At 39.5% G+C, this 26,884-nt stretch overlaps 1 protein-coding gene across 21 annotated transcripts in view; it reads left to right on the top strand.

The window, feature by feature from the left end:
• The window catches only part of CADM2 (cell adhesion molecule 2), a 1,056,973-nt gene that overhangs the window by 878,639 nt on the left and 151,450 nt on the right, over window positions 1–26,884 (top strand). For all 21 annotated transcript variants that reach the window (XR_010594295.1, XM_024102051.3, XM_065575421.1 and 18 more), the window contains 3 exons: window positions 10,020–10,172; window positions 12,710–12,847; window positions 19,234–19,404. Coding sequence is in view for 20 of the 21 variants with exons in the window: in XM_024102051.3 (XP_023957819.1) it covers window positions 10,020–10,172; window positions 12,710–12,847; window positions 19,234–19,404 (462 nt within the window). In the remaining variant the exon portion in view is untranslated. The remainder of the gene's footprint in view (window positions 1–10,019; window positions 10,173–12,709; window positions 12,848–19,233; window positions 19,405–26,884) is intronic.

Raw genomic sequence — 26,884 nt, 5'->3', positions numbered from 1 at the left:
TGTAATTCAAAACACCTATGTATTTTTCTCTGCATCAACTTATTGATGGCAAATTTTGAAGCAACATCTGGGAACATCCTCTCTGACATTGAAACCACTGAATGCCACACGATGGGAAAGTCGAGTGGAGGCGATAAAGCCTATCATACACCAAATTGGGAAGGTAGGTGATGCCATAGTTGCCATTATGGAGGATAATGCTATGACAGGAACTGTTCATGGGAGAAAGGTGGCAGAGGGAAATGGAATCACCAGAAATATACATAACTTCAAATTTCTGTGTGGCTTAGTGTTGTGTCATGACATACTGTTTGAAATAAATGTTGTAAGCAAGAGACTCCAAGGTGCTGACCTTGATATATCTGGAGCAATGGAACAACTGGACAAAGCAAAGGCATACTTTATAGCCTTACCGATCAGATTAGGGATTTCAAAATGTTCTGAAGAGTGCACAGAAGTTGGCAGAGGAACTTCACACTGAAGCTATTTTCCCACCCATTCAAGAATACAAGAGTCACCGAAGAAGAAGATATTTTGATTACGAGGCACGGGATAATTCCATAAGAGACCCCAAACAACAATTCAAAGTTGAATTCTTTAACCAGGTGCTAGATTGTGCAATACAGTCAATTGAAGAATGTTTCATGCAGCTCAAGGAACACAGCAGTATATTTGGGAAGTTGTATGATATTCCAAAACTCCTCACTATACCTGAAGAAGACCTTCACCAGCAATGCAGGGCATTAGAGACAGTGTTGACATATGATGACATGCGCGATATTGATGCAAGTGATTTAGGTGATGAACTGAAAGCCTTTTCAAGATACATTTCAGCAGGATCAACTCCAAAGGCTGTTCTGGAATATATGTTCACAAATAAGATGACCACCTTCTTTCCAAATGCTTGTGTTGCTCTATGCATACTTCTAACCTTCCTGTAACAGTTGCCAGTGGAGAACGCAGCTTCTCCAAGCTGAAGTTAATAAAAACACATCTACGCTCCACAATGACACAGGAGAGGCTGGTTGACCTTGCAACCATCTCAATAGAGCATGAGCTGGCCCAGACTGTGGACCTTCAGGAACAACAAGGAGTCTGGTGGCACCTTAAAGACTAACAGATTTATTTGGGCATAAGCTTTCGTGAGTAAAAACCTCACTTCTTCGGATGCATAGAGTGAAAGTTACAGATGCAGGCATTATATACTGACACATGGAGAGCAGGGAGTTACTTCTGTAACTTTCACTCTATGCATCCGAAGAAGTGAGGTTTTTACTCACGAAAGCTTATGCCCAAATAAATCTGTTAGTCTTTAAGGTGCCACCAGACTCCTTGTTGTTTTTGTAGATACAGACTAACACGGCTACCCCCTGATACTTGACCTTCAGGAAGCAGTTCAAATCTTTGCAACCAAGAAGGCACAGAAAGCACCACTTTGATTATTCAAGCGGATAAAAATGCCAGTGTTTACTATGCAGACAACAAAAGTTACATTTGCTGTTCAGGCATTACTTAAAATTTTTGAACAAGGCATTTTAAGTTGTTAGTTCTCTTTTATTGGGATAGGTAGCAGAGCAGTGCCATGAGAGGAGTAGAACAGGAAAAAGGCAGAATTGAGACCATTCAAAGTTTTGGCCCAAGTGAGGGGGCATGGGGGCATCATTTGAGCTCCCCACCTCAGGTGTCAAAATATTGTGGGCTGGCCCTGGAAGTGGGGTGACCCTACCCCATTGTAATCCTTGCCACTGGGTTTCTCTTCACTCATAGAGAAGCTTGAGTGAAGCTGCTTCCCCTATGCCCCATTTTCTTATAATGATGAGGAGAAGCAGCAGCAAGTGGCTTAGAAATGTGTAAGAGTGGTACTGAATTATGTGCAGCAGCACCAATGTTTGATGTGCAGCTCTCCTATTAGCTGATGGGAAATGTGACGTGATAGACGCTCACCCCACCACCAGCAGAACCTCCTTGCTCTGCCTGTCAATGGACAAACCTCGAAAACTATTTACGTTGGTGTCATCATAGATATTATAGAATATCAGGTTTGGAAGGGACCTCAGGAGGTCATCTAGTCTAACCCCCTGCTCAAAGCAGGACCAATCCCCAGACAGATTTTTGCCCCCGAGCCCTAAATGGCATCCTCAATGATTGAACTCACAACCCTGGGTTTAGCAGGCCGATGCTCAAACCACCAAGCTATCCCTCCCCCTCTCAGTTTGCAATTTATCAGTGTGGATTAGGAAGACCCCAGCATAGTTCACCAGGCTGTTTATGCCACTAATGCTCCTCATTTAAAAAGAATTATTTTCTAACCTGAACTGTATTATCTTTCGTTTTCTACCAGTACTCTTCGTTTTACTCCTCAGTTACAGGGAAAATACTTTTTTTTTCCTAACTCATCTTAATATTAATACATCTTTGAGAGGGGTGTGGGTGGGTGGGACAGGGTGTGTATATATTGTTACAGTATCTCAGAGTCATTGTAAATACTCTTATCCACTTGTATTCCATAGACAGACCCTCAACAGTATACGCCAGCTGAGGGCCATCCCATCAAGTAATTCTTCATACAATATGACATCTGACTCTTTGTCATTTTAGGTGGGAATTTGGCAAGCCTCTATTTTGGTTTTTGTTTGGTTTAGGTTGAATTGTTTATTAGAATTTTTTAAGTTAAAGAGGCCTCAAATGTCACACATATTATAACATATGTAGTTTACCAAAGTTTTATAATTCAGTATTATTACTTCCTTTATCCTACCACAGCAACTTCTATAAATACAATCCAGGATAGGATTCATCTTTTTTACAATAGTGTTGCGAATGACTCTCTGTCTAACTTATTTCCTCTGTAATCCCCCAGGCTTTTTCCAGTCTGCCATTTTGTATCTGAGGATTATCCTTTTTTGCCATTACATTATCTATTGGATCTCATCTGTTTTAATTCTGACCATCTCTAAGCTTGCCAGATCATTCTGTAATTTTAATTTTTGCAGCTGCATATTAGAAAAGCATGATTCCTGGGCTGTTGTGCTATGGCACATGTCCAGTTGCATTAGTGTAATAGATTCCACTGTAATTTCACACTGCAGAAGGAACCAGATGATCAGAATTTGCAACACATTGCTTCATTCTAAGGAATATGATTTTTTTATGTGCACAATTAAAAATATTCCAATTTTCCTCTGAACAGTTAAACATATTCCAATTCCAAAAAAAGATCTTCACTCTCAAAGGGCTATATGTATTCAGGGTCAGATATTGAGCCTATTGTTCATTTTTTAACGTGTGGGAGTGTATAAACAAATCCCATAAGGCCATGTGTGTCATCATCAACAACAAAAGTATCTAGGAGTTTGGGATCACATCTCTTCAATACCAGAAGTCAGCAAGTCCAGATTTATTGAGCTGTTTTGTAGGGCTGAGAGGTTGACCATTACTGACTGAGGCTATAGACATTCTAATACTGACGTGCTTCATCACCTGCACTAATCACCATGGTTCCTGAATGATTTGCAATAGAGAGAGAAAGAAGAAAATCCAAGTAGGGTTGGTGAAAAATGTGCATCAGTACAGAGTCTCAGAGGCAAGGAATGTTTACCAACTTGTTCCACAGTCATAAAGTAGCTAAACTGATCCTACTTTCTCTGTGCCATAGAGAATCAGAAAAGTCACATCCTGAAGAAGTTTTCTGGCGTGTAAATCATGTTGTAAACCTAGATTGCTCCACTGTACCAGAACATATTTTACTGTTAGGAATTATTTTCTTATTTCACAGAGGAAATTACCTTGAAACCTGAACTCACACAAGTAGTAGTCATGGATGCACTGACAGAAATCAGGGCCACCATCTGTGACATTACCCTTTGCTCTCTCTGGGATGGTAAATAAGGGCAGGTCTTCACTACGGGGGGGAGTCAATTTAAGATACGCAAATTCAGCTACGCGAATAGCATAGCTGAATTTGACGTATGGAGCCGACTTACCCCGCTGTGAGGACGGCGGCAAAATCGACCTCCGCGGCTCCCCATCGACGGCGCTTACTCCCACCTCCGCTGGTGGAGTAAGCGCGTCGATTCGGGGATCGATTGTCGCGTCCCAACGAGACGCGATAATTCGATCCCCGAGAGATCGATTTCTACCCGCCGATTTAGGCGGGTAGTGTAGACCTAGCCACAGAGTAGAGAAATTCTGGGGCCCTTGCTAATGAAGACTGTCAACTCATTTTCTACTATATGCTCATCTACTATATACCCTGAAACATGCAATAGCTCACTATTAAAAAAAACCCCATTAAATGCATCCAAATGTCTAATCTCTCTTTTCTAAGCAAGCTAATTAAAAACAGTCCAGCATGATTTGTCAAGCTCCGAATATCCTGCATCCCTCTTAGCCCCAATTCAGGCTAGAGCATGGCATAGAGACAATATTGTTGCTCTGGTGGATGACTTACCTCTGGCCAGAGATGAGGAAAGTACTCCAGGTCATCCTGCTGCTCATACTTACTCTACTGTGTTTTACTTCTTCATTAATCGTGAGAACAGTTTCTTGTATTTTAGATATACTAGTACATTTTTCCATGAAAAGGCAACTATAAAATGTATTTTTTTCAAAGAATACATATGTCAGTCTTTAGTTCTGTGAAAAGGCATGAAAGGAATAAACTTCCAAAGCGTGGTATTATCTTGGCAAGATTCCACATTAACTTTATTTAGGTAGAAACTGTAGTGCTCTTCTCTAACTGGGCTATAGTCAACTCTTACTATACAGGAAAGATAAATCAAGTTTATGTATTCTTATTTGAAGAGGAGAGGAAAAACGGATATGATTTTAGTTTAGTGTTAGCTCTTTGAATACTGTCATCAACAGACAACAAACCAACTTTCTGCAAAAGAACATTATTATACTGGTGCCATTTGCAGCATTGTTGCTAAGCATTTATAAATCTTTTTTCCATGGTTTTAGTAAAAATTCACTCCAGGCTGAAACTTGGTATGTCAGATCTCAGCTCTTAAGCAGTGGTTGTTTCTACCAGTTTTCAAGAAAATTGATTTAGCTGTTTTTATGTTATATGACAGAGAAAGAAATGATGGTTCTGGTGATGTTTACTATTTCAAGTGCTGCTTTTTTTCAGCTTGTATAATAAGACTGCTTTGCTATTGGCATCTTTCATAGCCCCTTTGTGCTTCAGTGGAATACATAACTGTTCTTTTAAGTGTATGAAATTCTGATTGAATGTTGGCACTTGTTTAGGGAAATATCATAATAGGTGCATAAAGTTGACCTAAAGGCACATTTTGCTTATGATACATTAGGCAGTATTGAGGGAATTGAGGGAAAATTATATTAATTTACAACATTAAATATAGTGTATTAAATATTCTCAGCTGTTCTCAGTGGTGGCAGATGACAGAACAAGGAGCAATGGTCTCAAGTTGCAGTGGGACAGGTCTAGGTTGGATATTAGGAAACACTATTTCACTACGGGGGTGGTGAAGCCCTGAAATGGGTTACCTAAGGAGGTGGTGGAATCTCCATCCTTACAGATTTTTAAGGCCCATCTTGACAAAGTCCTGGCTGGGATGATTTAGTTGGTTTTGGTCCTGCTTTGAGCAGGGGGATGGACTAGATGACCTCCTGAGGTCTCTTCCAACCCTTATATTCTATGATTCAAATAATATCTGGTAAAAAGAGGGCAAAATTCAATCATAGTTTCAGATAATTTGTTTTTAGCACATATGACATTCATCCAAATTATGTAACGGTGTGATAGTTAAACTACTTAGAGCCAGTGGTTCATATGGAAAATAATTTCCCCTATCCCCCAAAAAGGTCAGTAACCTTTGTATAACAGAGTTCTACTCTTGTGTCTGAACTACCTGCATGTGGTTAGAATTGGAATGTTCTGAGATCAGTTCTGAGCTGGCCCCTAAAAGGATGGCATAAGTTGAACTGTTGTGAGGAGTATTGGCCAGAAAAGCTTCAGTCATCATCTTTTTATTTATCTGCTGATATGGGAGGAGCTCACATGTTCTGGCTCGGAAGATGCTTATTTATGTGTGGCTGCAATAGCTTTTCATTAACTTGTTTTCACCGGTTGGTATGTCCAGTATACCTCCGGTACTTGGCTTTATTGTTTTATCTTCTGTGGTTTTATTCATGTTTCTTCTTATGTTATGTATATTTCTCCTCCTATTTTCTGGATGGAGTCTCTCATGTGACAGGAATATGTCCATCATGGACAACTACAAGCACTATTTGCAGTGCCTTGGAGCAGTTCATGACACACTCGGATGTGAGATCTGCTCAAAGTTGTCACCTTTAAGTCATCAGGCCCCAAGGAGAATACGTCAGGCTTTGGCTGACCTACCCTGAAGCAACCAATAAATCCAACTTGAAGTCAGTGCAAAAGAGCTGCCTTCAAGGCAGCAGATTCAAAAATATTTTTTTGCTGGTAGATGAGGCTCTGTCAGAACTGCTAAGTTTGGTGCAGATCTGCCTTAGTAGGCGCCCAGAGCAGCAATTTAATAGCTTTGCAATGATTTGTGAACATCCAAATTTAGCAACCAAAGAGTCATGATAGAGATTAATTTTCATCAGGGTTTAGATAGAAATAGATTGTGGATCTGAATTCTAACATAGGAGTCAGAGTGGAGCCTCTCCCAAAGAGGAAGTTGCATATTAGTACATATCAATGACTGTACATCTTGGTTCTCCCGAGTAAATAAACCTAAATGCTCTGGTTATTATAGTTGTCCTATTTGCACTTTGGCTGTCAGAGAGCTGGTAGCCCCAAAACTCAACCAGGCCATAAGGTTTTTGGCTATTCTGAGGTGGATGACTCTCTTTTTTTTTATTTCCTCTGATGCAAAACAAATTCTGAAACCTCAAAATTTTTCACAAAACAGAATTCTTCCTTTTCAGTCATCCCTACAAATTGTTACACTTACGATGTTGATACCCATTATATCTGAAGAATGAAGAAGTAGAGTTTATATCATCATTTTAATAGCAAATAATTCCTTAAAATGCTTTGGGAAACCCGATATTCCAAACCACTGTGTGTGCTAATGGATATTTAAAAAAAAACACCATTTGCGGGGAACTGTGTCTTACTAAGCTGGTAGGAAATAGAGTTTGTCTGGCTGTGCTGGAAGGAGGACAGGATACAGTGGATATGGTTTAATTAGGCTGCAACTTTATTTCTAAATGGCTGAGAGTACCTGGCAGATAAAACAGTTCATTGCAGGCAATTCATTATCTATTGTGTATACCCATGGGGTGGGGGTTGCTGTCAGCCTTCCCCCTTTACCCGTCCTGGTCCCCAGTCAACATGCTGCTGGGTTAAAGGGAAGGGGCGGCTCCCTGCCAGGTTAAAGGGGAGGGGCGGCTCCCTGCCATACCAGTCATAGCAGCCCAGACCCCCCCCACACACACATTTCCACTCCTTTAAATAATACCTCCTTTAAATCCTTTACCAGTCCATTTTCTCCAATCGCTGTATACCTCCATCATCTGCCCCATGCTTACAAAATTAGTTGCAACATGATAGCTTAACTCCCATTTCATATTCACCCACTGTGGGTAAGGCAGAATCTCCCTCCACCCCCCCACACCCCTCTCACCTTGGCCAATTTGGTGGTGAGGGAAAACATCCTTCCCAGACCCTAATGAAAGATCTACAAAAAGGAGTAAACAGTGAGGTGTCATTGTTTTCAGATGATACAAAATTACTCAGAATAGTTAAGTTCAAAGCAGATTAAAGAATTAAAAAGAGATTTCACTAAACTGGGTGTCTGGACAACAAAATGGCAGATGAACTTAATGAAGATAAATGCAAAGTAATGCATATTGGAAAACATAATCACAACTGTACACACAAAATTATGATCTAAATTAGCTGTTACCATTCAAGAAAGAGATCTTGGAATCATTGTGAATAATTCTCTGAAAATATCCACTCAACAGTCAAAAAAAGCTAACAGAATATGAGGAACTATTAGGGAAGGGAGGGATAATAGGACAGAAAATATCATAATGCCACTATATAAATCCATGGTATGACCACACCTTGAATACTGCATGCAGTTCTGGTTGCCCCATCTCAGGAAAGATATATTAGAATTGGAAAAGGTACAGAGAAGGGCAACAAAAATTATTAGGGGTATGGAACAGCTTCCATATGAGGAGAAATTTAAAAAAACTGGGGTGGTTCAGGTTGGAAAAGAGACGACTAAGGGGCGATATGATAGAAGTCCATAAAATCATGAATGATGTGGAGAAAATGAATAGGGGAAGTGTTATTTACCCCTTCACATAACACAAGAACCAGGGGATCACCCAATGAAATTAATAGGCAGCAGGTTTCAAACAAACATAAGGAAGTACTTCTTCACAAAATACACAGTCAATCTATTAAACTCATTGCTGGGGGATGTTGTGAAGGCCAAAAGTACAACTGGGTTCAAAAAAGAATTAGGTAATTTCATCGAGGATAAGTCCATCAATGGCTATTAGTCAAGATGGTCAAGGATGCAACCCCATGCTCTGGGTGTCCCTAAACCTCTGACTGCCAGAAGCTGGGACTGGATAATGGGATGTATCATTTGATAATTGCCCTGTTCTGTTCATTCCCTCTGAAGCTGCTGGCACTGGCCAGTGTCAGAACACAGGATACTGGGATATTGGTCTGACCTAGTTGGGCCATTCTTAAGTTCTTATGTAAAGAGCCAACTACAGTAATACACACTGCAGATCATGAGAAAACTTGGTATTTAATGACTTCCATGGGTGGAAGTGTAGGTGATGCTCAACTGGTCCAGGTATAAGAGGGTTTTTCTTGCACCAGTATAGACCGAAATAGTCTTCCCTCTCTTCTGGTGACTGGGAGAAGAGAGTGATGGGTCTGCTGACCTGGTTTGAGGCAGCTGCAGCAAGTCCCTCTGGTTCTCTAGTCATTAAAGGAGCCACACACCTTTTCCTACAAGCCAGAAAATGGCCCCCACTGCTTAATGTGAGGCTGATATGGGCCTCACTGGTTCATGTAGGGCATTGTTCAGAATATAAAAGTGTATGGTGCAGGTAATTCCATAATCATGTACATATACCCAAGGGAAGCTTCTCTCAGCCCTCCCCCCTTACCCATCCTGGTCCCCAGCCAACCCACTGTTGGGACCCTATCATCCCCCCTTGAATGAAGGTGAAGGGGGGGCTATAAAGGAGGTGTGGGTTGGGTCCATGCCATACCAGTCATAGGAATCCCAACCCCCTGACCCCGATTCCACTTCTTGAAAGAGTACCTCCTTTGAATCCTTTACCAATGCAGTTTATCTGATCACCATATCCCTTCCTTATGAAGTTCTCCTAATCTACTAGGTTTGGTGTCTCTTGTTGTCTTGGGGGGAAGGGGAGAGGAGGAGGGATAAGTGACCACCCTCCCCTCCCACATTTAGATCCTCCAGAGGAAAAATAGGGAAGTTCCCTGAAACCCACCGAGTTCATCCCTACAGACATCCATTGCAGCATTGGACAGAAGGGACTCACTTTCATACCTTGCCCCTGAAACCTCCATCTGGTGCTGATCATATTCACCCCTGCTCGTTGTGTCACTGTCCTGTCCTGTTTCTGGGAAACAAACGGAAATCATGGGTTGGTATTTTGGATTCATTGTTCTGTTGCATACTTGTGTAGTGGTTCAGATGATTTAATATCACTTGATATAATGCAAGGGACCAAAATGTAGCTGAGACTGGTTACATCACTGAATCCCAATATTAAATATGTAATAATTTCAATGGTCATATTTTGTTTTTCAGCTGATTTTGAGACTATCCAAAAACTGTTGAAATGTTGGAATTCCCTGAAAGGAAAAAATAACACCATAATCTGTCTTTAACCTGGTCTATGTCTCCATATAATCAATTTGTAATTAAAAATGTTCATTAGACTGCTGCATTTAAACCTATTGAATAACATACTGTACTGTATAAATGTATCTTTAACATATACATTTTGTTTTCCAGCCCTGAGGGACAACAGAATTGAGCTGGTTCGAGCTTCATGGCATGAACTGAGCATCAGCGTCAGTGATGTGTCTCTGTCAGATGAAGGGCAATACACCTGTTCTTTATTTACTATGCCTGTCAAAACTTCCAAGGCTTTTCTCACTGTTCTGGGTAAGTACAGCCGGCTGAGAATACCAAAGTGAAATGAGTTAAGAGATGAGTTCTAAGACTTCTCAAATCTTGGTAAATATTTCTAGGGTGAATTTTCAGAAAACGTCGCAGCAGATGCATGTAAAACACCCACTCTTGCTTTCTCTAAAGATTGCTTGACTAGAACCATGCCTAGGAATAGCAAGCCCCTTATTATGTGCAATGTGGCAGGACCATGAATTACAGTGCACATCAATAGTACCACATGAGTGCTCCTTAAAATGGACATAACCTCTATATCCCAAGCACCAAAGGGGTTAACAGGGTGCATGTGTTCATCTCCTAACAATGTACTGTATAGGGCAAAGGAGACAAAACCAGAGAGCATGAAATCAAAAAGGGCTTTAGAGACTCATAGTTTTTCCTTAGCTATGCATTTTCTTGGCTCATTCTATTTTCCTTTTTCCTCTACAAAGTGCATATTTTCACTGGGCTTGTTTCTTTTATGCTTCATCCTCTAAATGCTCTGCTGTTTTCCCCAAAGGTTATAGAGAGAGAGACACACACAAAATGCAATAGATTCATAGCGATGCCCAAAAAATAATGTTTCAGCGCCGAGCTTTATGTGATTCTGTCAATGTCAGTAGCCCAATCAGCTGAAATTGCTATAGTTCATTGAAACACACCTGTGTACCTAACAAGTGATACGATTTTAAAGATTGATTTTTTTCCCCATTTTGTTTTGTTTTGCTTTTTATATATAGAAAAGCAGGCAGTTGAATTTAATAGGACTAATGCAAGATGTTCTCTGTGCTAGTAATATTAAAGTTAATCCATCCAGGGAATTGGTTTTGTGCATAGGATATGAAATATGCCTCTGTGAGTCCCACTGAGTCTATTTTACAAAAATCTTCACAAGTTTGCCATTAAGGACAAAAAATATCCACTCAAAGAGAGTATTTTGGGATAACAACTGCCTAAGGGTTAATTTTTTTTCTGTAGAGAGCCATCTCAAGATCCAAAGAATAGATGATTAGTCAAATTCAACCTATTAAATGGCATTGGGACCCAGATAAAAGGGTGTTACAAAGGTAAAAAGCCAGACATCTAATCAGTAGCTTCTAATCAGGGTGGCTTGATTTTTTTTATGGTCTATTTAGTTCTACTTTTTATTTGCTTGGGTTTTTTTTTTTTACATGACTGCTTTCCAACATCTTCCGTTTTTTTTTCCAGCAAAAAGACAGCAGCAAGGTTTCAGAAGCATCTGTCTCACTATAATTTTATTTGTCTATTAGAAACTCACATTTAAAATTCTTCTAAAGATGCCCCTATATGAGAGTAATGTTCTTTTTTTTCCTCTGTAATTTATTCCATGCCATCATTTTAATCAGAAAGATGATTTATATGCAGAAATATTCTTTCTATTCACTGGTCTGATTTGGATTAGAAGATTTTAATGTACAGGGATTATTAAAGATGCCATTTCATGCCCCTGAAAAGTTGGAGTAGTTTTACTACGGAATCTACACTGCGATAGGTGCTGTTGTTTGTGTTTGGAGTAATGTTTGATTGCGTGCAGTGTTTATCGGTTTCCTTTGGAAAAGGAGAGACACGAACAAACTACATTGAAAGATGCAAAGCACAGAGCGGAATTTCAGTGACTGATCCCTTTATCCAGGAATGAAAATCTGTGAATTAACTGAAACATTCCAGATGTAAAGGGTAAACCTAATCGTATTATAAGAGCTTTTAGAAACTGTGGAAAGATATATCCCCTCAAAATAAGTCATTTCTGTGTGTTACTAAGCCAGTCATTGAATATAACTAAATAGTCTCAATTTTATTCACAGTTCTGTATTTTAAATCTCCCTCCATTCCTCAAAACATAATCCTTGCCATCTCTAATGTTTGGAGTATGATATTTAATGGGCATAGTACCTGATCCAGACCTCACTGAATCAATGGAAGGATTCCTATGAATTCTGTGTGCTTTGGATTGGGCCCATTATTACTATATTTAAATCTGAAAAGAGAGGATTTCCCCCCCCCCCTTCTTTTTGCTCTCCTTTTGTGGTAGGATTCCCTGAATTCATGCTGGAATTGTCTGTTAAAATGCAGCTCGATCAGTTTGGATTTTGTTCCTGGTTGTGTTTCATTTTAACAAGAGTAGTTAATATATTCCATGCCTCCCACCCAAAATAATCTGCTTAAAATGAAGATATCCACTATATATCGAGCAATAGGAAGTCATTCTGAACTTGAACGTAAAGTATGAGACAATCTGGATTGGTTTAAAATTAACATATAAAACATGTTCATTTTCTTCAATTAAACTCTAGTATGGTTCAGGTTCACTGGTCAGTTTAAAATAGAAAACGGAATTCAGTGACACTTGTTGTTAGGCTTGTCAATCCTAAAGTGAATAAACCTATCTGTTATTTCTTTTGGAAATTGACCTCTAATAGGTTAACCTTATCAACTGACAGCCCTCTGGTCAAAGGCTTAAAGTAGCTGATTGGCAACATGCTGTATCTTTTATTTGCTTGATTGTTTCTTAGGTGTTCCTGAGAAGCCACAGATTAGTGGATTTACTTCACCAGTTATGGAGGGAGAGAGGATGCAGCTAACCTGCAAGACCTCTGGTAGCAAACCAGCAGCTGATATCAGATGGTTCAAGAATGACAAAGAGATTAAAGGTATTGAAAAACATTTCTATGTAAATATGTGTCAACATCAAAACTAAAGCATTTAATGGGGAGGATTGCTTGGAATTGTATCACTTTCATTTTTATAAAAGGATGGACATTATCTAAACGTGCAAGAATCAATTCTATTATGTAAATGTGGAAGAATTGATCAATATTCATCATAATAGCAATATGACTGATTTTTTTTTGCAAAATGTTACAAACTATAATTAAAAATTATAGTTTGTAACATTTTGCAAAAAAAATCAGTCATATTGCTATTATTTTTAATTATAGTTATCTTAAGGCCATAATATCACCTTAATTGAGATGGATCATAAAATGCTTTACAATCATCTTGAGTACCAGGTTCATGTCTCTATCAGTACTCCAGCTATTTTGACATTTGATCCACTCTTGCATGTTCCCAGAAAATTGGTATTGGTTTTTATTGCTGTCATTTTCATCTAATATGCTAAAAGATCTGGTGAATGAGTTGTCAGAATTGTAGCTATTATTTTAAAATCATTCCTTTAGTATCCATGTATCTCACACACTTGTCTGGCATTATGGTTTTTGTTAGTGAATCAAAAAGCTGCTTCAAGCAAATCTGTGGTAGTAATAAGAGAAACAGTTCAACTTTCTTTGGTATCCACCAACACAGAGAAATCAGAGAAATACATAATAATAATAATTTAAAAAAAAGACTAATATGCAAAATTTATAAGTTAAAGATACCATGGTTGATATTCACAGAAATATGATTTCTTTTCAATGTACCTGTCTTGAGAAGTTTCCAATTCAAAATCAGAAAATTGGATTGGAAAGAGGCGTGGACTTTGGGCTCAAGTAGGTTAAAATATGCCTGAGTTCCTGTGGTCGAGTGAAGATGGGAAGCAGAAAATCAGAAAGTGGAGTCTTTCAGCCTGCAGGATGGTAAATCAGGGGTTCTCAAACTTCATTGCACCGCTACCCCCTTCTGACAACAAAAATTACTACACAACCTCAGGAGGGGGGACGGAAGTGTGAGCCTTCCCCAGCCTCGCCACCCTGAGAGGCGGGGCCAAAGCCAGACCTGAGACCTGTCACCCAGGGCTGAAACCCTCATGCTTCAGCCCTGGGCAGTTGGCTCAGGCTTTGAGTTTGGCCCCGGGCTCGGGCTTTGGCTCTGGGCACCAGCAAGTCTAATGCCAGTCCAAAGACCACTTTGGGGTACCGACCCACAATTTGAGAACTACCAAGAGAAAAGTAGCACCTTGTGCAATATAATTAAAAGGCAAAATGTAACAGAGGACATCACATACATGCTGTACTATGCCAGCAAAGCTGTCATTCAAAAGAGATGTCAAAGTGAATGTATGCAAGAAGTGCCATCAAAAGATGGAAAATAAACTTAGGTAGTGCCAGTATCCTAAATGAACTACAGGTGTAAGCAGACATAAGCAAGGGCAACTCATGGCACCAGATTTTTTTTTAAAATCAGATCTTTCAGGCTTGCACAGTAATTATGCATTTCCTGTTCAGCTGAAATGTAATAGCAGCAAAGCAGACAATTTAGGGATTTTAATCTTAAACTAACACATGGCTTTCTGGGCAGGTACCTAAGGGATGGACATAAGAAAGAAAACTCAATAGAATGGATGAAATAGGTGTTGAAACTGAGGAGGAATAGAAAGTGAAGAAGATAAAAATGAGAGGAAAGCCTTGAACGCTTTAGTTTTCTAGGTCTTCTGAAGAGCACATTGCCATTGTCATGAAGGTTACAAATAAAATAACCTAACTAGCTTGCAATGGCATCAGCAGAAGGTACATTAGCTTTTGTGCACTGGAAAAGGTGAAATGATAAATCTGAGAAAATAGATATGAAATTGTATGCTAATGCACCTGACATTAAAGGTTAGGAGTTCTGCTGTCTAGCACCAGTAAATCCAATTGTGTTACAGTATATTATACATGGTGCAAAAGAATATGAAAACCGAATACATTCAGTTCAGAGACGGAACCGGGGGAAAAAAAGCCAACCTAAAATGTTGCTTGCATTTCTATTAGCAGAAAAAAGGAATCATCATCTAGTAAGAGAGACCTGTTTAGCAGGCTCGATGTTAAGAATGGGAGAGGCTGAGCGTGAATCATGGCATTACATTCCTTATATTTTAACGTTCTGCCTCATATATATATATATTAGCATAGGGATGTGAAGTTTGGCTTTCTAATCCTTTTTTTCTACCTGCTCAATAATACAACTGACTGTGGCATCCCTAAATTTAGCTTAAGGGATTCAAATTATCAGAAAGTAAATACACAATACTTACTTGTCACATAATTTATTACCCACTGATTTGAAAATGTAACCTTGAATGTGGTTTTAGTTTTCACTTTTCAGAAATAATTTCAAATTATTTTCCTGTTTTTTTTCCTGTGTAGTAAAAAGTAATTAATTAATTAATATTTTTGCAACAAAATGGCAAATTTAAAATGAGGTTGCTAATTTTAATATGTGCAGTGAGATCAGAAATGTGGTACTCTTTTTGGCTTAACAAAACTCCAGCTGAAAGTAGAATTTAACCTTCTCAGATTATAATGCAAGGTTAAAGCAAAACCAGATGAAAAATATACAGAAGCCCAAAATATCAGATTTGCCCAGTTAAAATATGGAAAAATATATTTTCAATGGATAATTGTTACATATATGGGAGCAATATAAGGTTATAATTGGTTGAAAATAACCAATGAGTGATAAATCAGCAAGTTTATATTGTTTTCCTCCTCAGAGACCAATAATATGGAGCTAACAAAAAGTGTTAAACAGTCAGAGTGCATATGCAAACAGTGAGTTCCAAGAAAACTGTTTGTTTCCATGGGAGTATGGGGGGTTCCTTGACTTTAAGCTTCACTTCCTGTAATGAATGTGATTCTCAGAAGAAAAAAATCTGTTACTTTAAAAATATTTGGCCATTATAGATAAATGTATAGATATTTTTGATGATCCAGATATTCAGGGTTTATATAAAAGTACATACATTGACTTATTTTTTCACTGACAATTAAGGGTCAAGATTTTAAAGAAACAGGCATCTAAAAGGCTCCTAAAGAAGTGGTCTCCATTTTTCAAAAGTGCTGCGCATCCAGCAGCTCCCATTGAAGTGAAGGCTGCCAATGCCTAGGAGCTGTCTGATCTCCAGTTAATTCGAGCTGCTGGGTGCTCAGCACTTTTGAAAATAAGTCTATTTATTCAGGTGCTTAATGTTACATTTAGGATCCAAACTTTAGGCACTTTTTAAATCTAGGCTAAAATATTTTCCTCCTTTACGAATATAATAACCTTGGTTTATCCATGGTCAATATTTCCCTCAGCTTTCTGATCCATAAATGTTGATAGTCACCTCAGCAAAAATTGAAATCTGCTTAATGCTTAGGAAGAAAAATGCCCGGGTGGGGAAGACAATTATTTCTGAAGCAAAAATCAGAATTACTTAACTACCTGGATTCTTACATTATCTGGAGTGAGTGATAAAGCCCATCTTTCTTATTCCATAGATATTTTTAATCTAAAAAGATGTAGCTTATTACATTTTAGATATGCTTTCTAAAATTGACTTTTCATGGAAATTTTATTTAGGTCATTTTCCTCTCCCTAATGGGATTTTACTATGATTTGTAAAACTGAAACCTCTTGCATTTTCCTTTCCTTTGATTAGGAAACACAGGACACAAGCAATCTCAGTAGTATATTTCTTTACAAAAATTCATTTTAAGGCCTTCATTAGCACAGATCAATATGACCAGGTTGCTGTTTTGCTAAAATAAACAAAAATCAATGAGCAGTATAAATAGTTGTGTACAAAATAAAACTAATCCAAAAAGTCTATAAGTGGCTCTCACATTAACTTCTCTGCACATTAACCTCATCTGTTGGTTCTTCTGTTCTGCTCTCATTTATGCATCATACAAGGAGGCTCTTTCAATAAAAGTCCCAGCCCTGCTCAATATTGAGAGAAGCTAAGAGTTCGCAAGTCTATAAAGTCAGTTGAAGTTGAAGGTGCCCAGCACCTTTATAGTATGTCTACATGACAGCTGGAAGCAAACATCCCAGCTGGGGTAGACAGACTCGCACTAGCGAAGCCTGAGCTAATGTGCTAAAAATTAGCAGTGTGGATGCTGCAGTTTAGCCTGGAGCTTGGGCTCTCAAGCATAGGGGGCCGGGTGGGCTTGAGAGCCCAAGCTCCAGGCTAAACTGCAGCATCCACACTGCTAATTTTTAGCACATTAGCTCAGGCTTCGCTAGTGCGAGTCTGTCTACCCCAGCTGGGAGACACACTCCAAGGTACAGTGGAGACATACCCTCAGAGCCCAAACTGAACAAAAGAGACCCTTAAAGTAGAGCTCCTCAAGAACAAGAGGCAAATTGAATACAGCAAGAGAAAGGATGGGTCTGAAGGAATTTTATTTCAAAAGTGGGTGTGGCTTATCTGCAAATTATAATAATTAGAATGAGATGTTTCATTTAAATCTGAACAGTGGTGTTGATGTCTCAACTTTGGGTTTAGATTTAATTCATGGCTGAGGTTAATCCTGGCTAACCCACAGATGGGTTCATATTTTCATAAAAAAATGAATAAAGCACTTGCAGTCTTACTCTATCCATATATATTTAAATCAAAAGTCACATTGCTTTCCTAATATCCTTCTATCACATATCTATAAGATTAGATAGGTAGACTTTGAAATATTTACCTTCAGTAGCACTATGAAGGGGATTTAAAGAAACATAAGAAAAAAACTGTGTTTCTCTAGTGGACTTCAGGGGAAGCTTATTTCTAATTGGGATGTAGATATAGTAGAGATAATGAAGAGAGGCAAGGCATTCCTGCCTTTTAGTTGATTTTGGTTTTGTTTATTGCCGATTTAATTGATTGTGGATGTCTGGCCATCAGTTCAAGTTCAAAAGCTAAACTGGCTGAAACAGTTCTTAATTCCCCTACACTCTCTCTCCCTCTCTCCTTTCTTGATCACTGCAGGCCATCACCATCCTGTCTGTAACTCAGGCCCATAAGATGAGGCTCATCTTCAACACAGACCTCTCTCTATGTCCTCAGACTATGTTCACAGTCAAGCTGGAAGGGCATAATGAGTGGGGTCCCACAGGGATCAGTCTGTGTCCAGCTCTGTTCAATATCTTCCTCAATGAATTAGATAGCGGCATAGGAGTACACTTATAAAGTTTGCAGATAATACCAAGCTGGGAGGGGTTGCAAGTTCTTTGAAGGATAGGATTAAAATTCAAAATGATCTGGACAAACTGGAGAAATGGTCTAAAGTAAATAAGCTAAAATTCAATAAGGACAAATGCAAAGTATTCCACTTAGGAAGGAACAATCAGTTGCACACATACAAAATTGGAAATGACTGCCTAAGAAGGAGTACAACAGAAAGGAATCTGGGGGTCATAGTGGACCACAAGCTAAATGAGTGTCAACAGTGTAACACTCTTGCAAAGAAAGTAAACATCATTCTGGGATGCATTAGCAAGAGTGTTGAAAATAAGACACAAGAAGTAATTCTTCCGCTCTACTCTGCGCTGATTAGGCCTCAACCAGAGTGTTGTGTCCAGTTCTGGGCGCCGCATTTCACGAAAGATGGGGACAAAATGGGTGAAAGTCCAGAGGAGAACAACAAAGATGATTAAAGGTCTAGAAAACGTGACCTATGAGGGAAGATTGTAAAAACTGGGTTTGTTTAGTCTGGAAAAGAGAGGGGACATGATAATAGTTTTCAAGTACATAGAAGGTGTTATAAGGAGGAGGGAGAAAAATTGTTCTACTTAACCTCTGAGGATAGGACAAGGAGCAATAGGCTTAAATTGCAGCAAGGGAGGTTTAGGTTGGACATTAGGAAAAACTTCCTGTCAGGGTGGTTAAGCACTGGAATAAATTGCCTAGGGAGGTTGGGGAATCTCTGTCATTGGAGATTTTTAAGAGCAGGTTAGACAAACACCTGTCAGGGATGGTCTGCATATTACTTAATCCTGCCATGAGTGCAGGGGACTGGACTAGATGACCTCTCGATATATGATTCTATGATATATCGTGTAATTTCTTCCTGCATAGCATGCTTGCAATACAGCTTTTCCTACCCATGCCAACAGTTAAAATTCTTGGCCAGGCTCTCAGCAGTTGATTTTGAAATTGCCAAATATACATGTAGGAATAGCAATGGCAGTATTGGTTCTTTTATCAGACAAATAATGGGATGTGTGGCTATATAGTGTGTGGTTTTATTTTTTAAGCAACTAGGGGGAAAGTTTTAGAAATGGATTTGATATATACCAGAGCCGCCTCCTATTGCATTGTGCTCCCTGAAAATCATTAAGCTACATTTGTTTGTTGTTCTTGCAGATGTCAAATATTTAAAAGAAGAGGATGCAAATCGCAGGACATTCACAGTTAGCAGCACGTTGGATTTCCGAGCGGATCGGAGTGATGATGGTGTCGTTGTAAGTTGCAGAGTAGACCATGAGTCCTTAAACTCCACACCTCAGATAGCAAGGCAGGTTCTAGAAATACACTGTAAGTAATATCTATAATCTATCTATCCCTATCCACACACGTTTACATTTTCTGGTTTTGAGTGAAGGTGTACTGTCACTAGACATAAAATAAAACTTAAGTCCTTAATGAGTTCAAATACATACAAATACCTCTCTTCTAGTCCAATCCCTCAATTCTCCTAGCAAGTCAATGAGAGCTTTCCCAGAGTAAGGACTGTGAGATTGAGTCCTTAGTCTGTTTGGCAGAGGAGGGGAGAGGACAAGTGTGTGGGGGGTGTTAAGTCTCACTGGTTTTCTCAGATAGGTTTTCAACACCAAGACCATAGGTTTATGTAGTATTTTGCTTGATAGTACCATAGAAATGCAAGGTGATGTTAGCAGCAGAGATTAAATCATCAACTTTGTGCCCTACTAACACAGCTTTGTGTGATGTTCTTCATGTCAGAGCCTAAGAGAGGAGAGCCGTAGTCGTTATTGTTAGGGCTTGTCTATCATGGGGATGTTACATCAGAATAACTTTAGTTTGTTCTCATTAAAGTGCCTTGTGTACACTACGATTTAAAAAAAAATGAATTATTTGGCACCTTAGGTAGCAGTAATGAATCCTGTTTGGAGTCGCAGTAACTCTTCTTTGCAATGAGTTTGTGTGCTTTAAGGTTTATGTGAATGCATTTCTAACCACTCCGCTTCTGGCAGTCCTCCCCATTCTATCCCACACACCTAGCTCAGCCTGTCTGTGTGCCGTACCTGTGTGCCCTCCACTGCTCTAGAGTCATCTCGACCAAATAGTCTCTCTCTAATTAAATGCTGGCACGCAGCCAGGTGTGTCCCTTTTTGATATCAGGTAGTGGTGAGTTCACACAGCTATTATAACATTGTGCCTGCAGACCTCCAGTTCCATCTGGAGAATAGTCTCTGGAATGTAGACATCTGCAAGATAGTGTCAGAGCAAATGAAGGTGAGGAGGCACTCCCAGAGCTGGTCCCAGTGCCAGATCAAAGCAAAGGAACCCACACCATGAGCACCTGGACTGCATATTTGCAGGTGATGTTACATGCATTTGCTGTTCATGAGAGCTCTATCAGAAACCAGCCAGAAAATGCTGCAGACAGGAGCTCTCCCAATAAGTAGAATATGCTGTATTACAATACAGCTATGTAGGAGGATTTAAACAACTCTTTTCTGTGTATTGGCAACCTTCTCAGGGTTGCTTATGCATGTAGTTTCCATTCCACTCCTGCACCAGCTGGGAATATGTCATCCTGGCAGATAGCAGCTCTGCATGTGTTCCTGGTTTGCCAATTGCCTTTTTAAACAAGACCCTCCTAGGTCTGGAGCATATTTTGTTACAAAGCTCATGCACAGCATCCCTACCTAGCCCTGTCCTGTAAACTCTGGAGAACACACCAGACTAGGACCTACCTTTCAATCAACCAAATTGCAGGCACTTCCCACACCAATCAGCCTCTTTGGGATGGAAAAGAAGAACAGTTTCAAGCACCCCACCAGCAGGAATTTGTGTGCAACAGTCTGGACATGCAAAAGTTCTATTGGTCTTAAGTTTGCATTACATTCTTTAACTCTTTGTAATTCAAATATTGTTATTTGTTACCTATGCTATTTGTTAACTCATTACAAAAGATTTGGTACAACTTGGCTGAAAAAATTCACTGAGAAGTAGCTCTCCCTATAACATCAACCTTAACCCCTACTATCAACCCCAATAAAATCAATACACAAGCATATATCAGTCATTTCCTTGGTTTACAGTATGTTCATTATCCAAAACTACCTCCTGACCATGAAGTAGGAGCACGGTGAATCCCTGACCCTATTTCCCATGCAACTTGAGGCATTTTTCTGAGGTAACTAGTGTGATGGGGCAAGGCCAGATGGCTACAGTAAAGTAGTGAGGAAAAGCCCCAGGCTAAACAAATTCCTGGTACCATGGTAACCAAATGGCAATTGCTCCAGGTTAATCAAGACACCTGGGGCCAATTAAGATCCTTCTAAAAGGCAGTGGAGATAGCTAGATTGATTGGGACACCTGAAGCCAATCAAGGACTGGCTGGAACTAGTTAAAAGCCTTCCAGTTAGTCAGTGAGGTGTGGGTGTCAGGAGCTTTAGGAGGGAGCTGTGCTGTTGGAGGAACGAAGCAGTACAAATCTATATCAGGTGCAAGGAAGGAGGCCCTGAGGTAATTGTGAAGAAGGTATTGAGTGGGGGCTGCTGTGGGGAAGTGGACCAGGGAATTGTTCACGTCCTATTTCCAAAAAGTCAGCTTCCATAGCTGCTAATTTTAGGGTCCCTGGACTGGAGCCCGGAGTAGAGGGTGGGCCTGGGCTCCCCTCCCCTCCCTGATTAATCACTGATACTGGGAGACAACAGAGACTGTGCGAGGGAGGGTTGCTTCTTCTCACCTCCCTTGCTGGCTTATGATGAAAACGGCCCAGTAGACTGTGACCCTTGCCTCTAGAGAGAGAAGGGTTATGTGGAGGGTCAAAGTGAGCTTCTGAGGCTAGCAAAATCCGTCAGGAAACTCAGGGCCCACGGAGTCAAGGACAGAACTTTGTCACACTAGCTACTCACTGGGAGCAGTCAGAGATAGACAGCTTCCAGGTAGTGATGGCCACACTCTTCTCCATGCAGAGAGGAGCCCTCATGTTGGTGTTCTATCATTGTAGCTTTAGGGTGAACTCTGCATAGATCTCTAGGAAGGTAGCTTTCTCCTGGTCATCCCAATTCTGCATTCCTATCCTGTCCCACCAGACACTGCTAGCTTGCTGAGCCTAGAAGTGACATTCCACTAGGTAAAGGTGCTCCAGATAAATGCCCCGCAGAAGTAACTGCTCGATTTCATCGTCCTGCTCCTCCTCCACCTGTAGCTGTATCATCACAGCACCCACAGGCCTCCAAGGCGGCCAGTCTAAGCCTACCCAGCTGCTCAATTGCCAATTCATGTGCATCATCCTGTTCGTATGAATAACTTTCATGATCACAGAACTCATCAGTGCGTCCATCATTCCTGACAAAATACAGATGAATAATGGGCTTCCAGGGGTAGAATCATGGGAGTGTGTTAGTTTGGCTCCAAGTCCCAGAATTCTGGTAGGTTCCATAGGCACCTCACAATGCACTGCAAGAAAAAATTCAGAATGCATAGAGCTGTGCAGCACACCATTGTCCAGAATGCTACATAGTTAATTTGAAGAAGTACATAGCTGTGTGGACACAACAATTAACAAGAACAATACCTTAAACTGCCATAACAAAGTGGTGTGAACGTATCTTAGTACAGCATAGTTAATTCAGAGTACTTAAAGTGAACAAACTAATCTGCTTCAACATCCTCATGTAGACATTCCCTTCCATTATAAATTATCAGTGAAAGGACTGACTTTTTGTGCCTCACATAGCACCATCAGTACTTACAAATAAATAATGATGATAAATATTTTTGGCCATTACTTTCCTCTTTTCTGAGTTTTTCCACTCTATAATTATGCTTGAAATTAACACTCTGCTTGTTGCAAACATGTAACTCCTCAGAGTGGCTAAGTAGATGTAACTTCATCCAGATAAAGAGCAGGAGAAAGAGAAGATGTCTCACTAAACGAATGACAAAGTTTTATTGGTAACTTGTGGAACGATGGAGTGAAATGAAATCTGCTCTAGAAGATGGGGCTATGTAAAATAGATACTCTAAATGAGCATACACACAGATTTTGTAAAGAAGCCTCTACAAACCCACACACCAGCTTTATTCAGCAACTTTGTTAGACAACAACTTGCCAAAACTAAAACCAATATTAACCTTTTATAACTGTATATTGATATCAATGCTTACATTTTTTCCTCCCAAATGGGATGGGACAAACCAGATCAGTTCAAACCAACCAGAATCATGACTCAGTACTTGAAATGAACATGACACTTGAGGTTCAAAAAATTCAGTTAACTCTTTTAAAAATATTTTTTTGAGCACTTCTGCTCTCTTTGTTATGGGTGCAGAAGTGAAGAACTACAGGATTGCCTGTTCTTGTGTTGTTTATAGCCTGACCAAAAGCAGGATATCTTGAGAGACAGAACATGATCAGCACTTGAAATCTGGGGATAGAGAGAGTGTGTCTGTTTTCATGAGGTTCCCAGGCCTATTTTGCAGATATTAAGAAATAGATACAAATATTAAGAAAATTCAGATAAAGTTTGGGTAAACATCCAGAATTTTGGATGATTATCTGGACCAACCCCTCCAATCTGTTGAGATTTACCCATCACTAATTTATATCCTCTCTCACTCCATCCATATGTCATGCTCTGTTTCCTGCAGGGCAGTCTTACTGCCATTGTCTTGCTAAAGGGTTTGGCTGTAATCTAGTTCATGCTTGCCCAATGGGGATTAGTGGTGGCATGACATTCTTGCCAAGTCTATTTTTCCACTGACCCTTACAGTCAACGATAAACCTAGAATAGAATAATATTCTCTGTGGCATTGTGTGGAAGTTTGTTTTTAGACTAGCTGCCACTGACTATTAGGTAGTTTTTTTTATAAGCTATAAAAATAAACCAAAATAAATCTCAGAGAAACATTTAGTTTTATTACTTACTCCTGTGCTCACTCTCTAAAACCTTCTTCTGTTCTGTCGCAGATACAGTACTGCCACTATAAAAGTTTGGTGCTGCAGTGATTCACTTGTATTGTACCGTGTACCTGGAAGCCTTTGCTTGCACTCCCGGCAGCAGCACATTTCGACTCTCTCCACCAAGGCACAAGTCCCAGGAGGCTTTATTTGAAGCTTTAAAATGAAATCAAACCTGTTCAAACTTCAGACATAATCATAGTGATTCTAAAATGGCAGCTGTAATGAGACCAATACCACAAGACACACTGAAAGATTCTGCAGCATATCTCATAAGCTGACCATACTTCCCATATGACAGCACTGATGTGTTAAATATGTATTAGGTAAAAAAGATATTGTGCTGATATCTGCTGATGCAATTTTTGGTAAATTCTTAATCGGCGGTCTCACAGATCTGCAATGAAGTATCAGTTTGACGAGCTTGCAGCCATCAGCTAATCTTCTTGTAAGGGCTTTTACTACAAAACGTTTGTGATAGGCTAACAATTTCTTCATTTCTAGTTATTACTAAATGATCTTATATTGAGTATCCGGACCCTTCTTTAGGGTTAGACAATTATTCTAAAACGGTTGAGGGCTATTCTTTAGGAAAGGCCTGTATTCATTTTGAATAATAAAAAAATGAACTGTAGAGACAACAGATAAGCAAATTACAAACAATGCACTTGAACAACTATGTAAAAACCAGTGTAGTGCAGTGTGTGTCTGTCTATCTACCCACACGGGGTAGCTATGCCACAAAGGAAAACATATACTACAGTTGTTAGCACTACTGTTCTAACTAGTTTACACCTCTCTGGAAATAATATGAGGCCAGATCCTCAGGTGGCATAAATCAGAGTAGCGCCACTGAAATCCACAGAGCTGCACTAGTTTACACCATCTGAGGATCTGGCCCATTATTTTTACTTGTCTGATTTTGGTGGAACACAATGTCTTGGTTAATAGTTAATTTCCACCAGAAATAAATTACCTGCTTAAGAGAAGGCATCTTATAGAAAACAAAAGTAAAGAAAACAATTATGCATAGCTGAAGGTCAGAGTGTTTTACCTCTGAGAAAATAACTAAGGTACATACACCAAACCAAATGAGACTAATGTCAATCTAAAAATGTGAACTAATTAGGAGTGAATTTTAAGCATTTTAGATGATCAGTCAGTGATACCACCTCCATCATGGGTTTATTGTTTTTGTAGTTCAGAGTCTAAGAAACTGGATTGTACCTCACAAAAAGGGGGGAGGGATAGCTCAGTAGTTTGAGTATTGGCCTTCTATACCCAGGGTTGTGAATTCAATCCTTGAGGGGGCCGTTTCTCTGGGGCAAAAATCTGTCTGGGGATTGGTCCTGCTTTGAGCAGGGGATTGGAGTAGATGACCTCCTGAGGTCCCTTCCAACCCTGATATTCTATGATATTTTTTGTTTATTTGTGCCAGATATGTCTAAAAAGCTGTAAAAATAAGAATGTGAATGCCAAGATCCTGCTTTTATATATATTAATCACCTATTCATATTGAATTTTGAATGAGAATTTGTTATATTTACCTCAGTTATTATGTAAACACTGTTAATAAGCAAAATTATCTTGTTTAAGCTTTTCAGTTTAATGAACTATTGAAACAAATGAAACATGGAAGATACTTAGAGTAAGCAGTAAAGAATAATATCTGTGAACGTGAAAGTTCAGTGCCCTAATTTGCATGTTTAAATGAGATCAATTAGGTTAATGATGGATGAAAGTAAGAAATCCATGATTTAAATGTAAAATAATTCAAAAACTTGTGGGTTCATTAGATGCCAAACTTTAATCTTTCAAAGGGGCTATCTAGATCAAAGGGTTAATGTATGACCCTAACCTTTACCATCTGGAGGCTTATACTCAAATATGGTTTACAAGTGTATTATAATACAATATAATTTATTTTTTTCTAACATCTTTTATGCAAAGATGTCACAAAATAGTTCATAGATTATTACATTCTGCATAGAAATACAAATGATGGTTGTGGGCAGAGTTTTCCATGCAGATATCATAGAATATGTCATCTGTACTTATGACAGGGTCAGATAAGACAAAAAGGCAAGTTTGGGGAAGAGTGACTGAAAATATTGAAACTGGCAGGCTCGGGGAGAAATACTAATTGTTTTTAGAAGAATGAGTTAATTGACATAGGCCACAGAGACACTGTTGGTCTTGGGATGGGATTTGAAAAGAGTGAGTCAATCAGGCAATTGACAGATGTTCTATCTACATGAGCAGGAGAAGGATCAATTGTGGAATGATGTGGGGGAGGAGGGGAAATAGAAAGAAAGAAGTCTCATTTTTGAGGACTAAACCATCAATCACCTACTGTATATTGTCAAAAGTCTGTTTGATCCTGGGCTCAGCTCACTTACTGGAATACCCAGAAGGTATAAGGGATTCCCTGAAAATCAAATATTCTCATCCACTGTAATGTATGTTCTCTAAGATGAGCAAAATGGTCCCAATATGTGGTAGACTGGCACAGGCCTTTCCCTCAAACCAGAACAGAACATTTAGCCCATCTGCAGTGAAACCTGTGTCCACAGGAGAATGTAAGAACAGCCATATTGGGTCAGACCAATGGTCCACCTAGCCCAGTATCGTGTCTTCGGGCAGTGGCTGGTGCCAAATGCCTCAGAAGAAATGAACAGAACAGGGCAATTATTGAGTCAGCCATTCCCTGCCTTCCAGTCCCAGCTTCTGGCAGTCAGAGGTTTAGGGAAACCCAGAGAATGGGGTTGCATCCCTGACCATCTTGACTAATAGCCGTGGATGAACCTATCCTCCATGAACACAATTGACTGCGTGTTGTGTGAAGAAGTACTTCCTTAT

The sequence above is a fragment of the Chrysemys picta genome, chromosome 1, assembly GCF_011386835.1.
Source record: "Chrysemys picta bellii isolate R12L10 chromosome 1, ASM1138683v2, whole genome shotgun sequence".
Lineage (NCBI taxonomy): Eukaryota > Metazoa > Chordata > Testudines > Emydidae > Chrysemys > Chrysemys picta.
The sequence above is the reverse complement of the archived record's forward strand: the minus strand, read 5'-3'. Positions and strand labels throughout refer to the sequence as shown.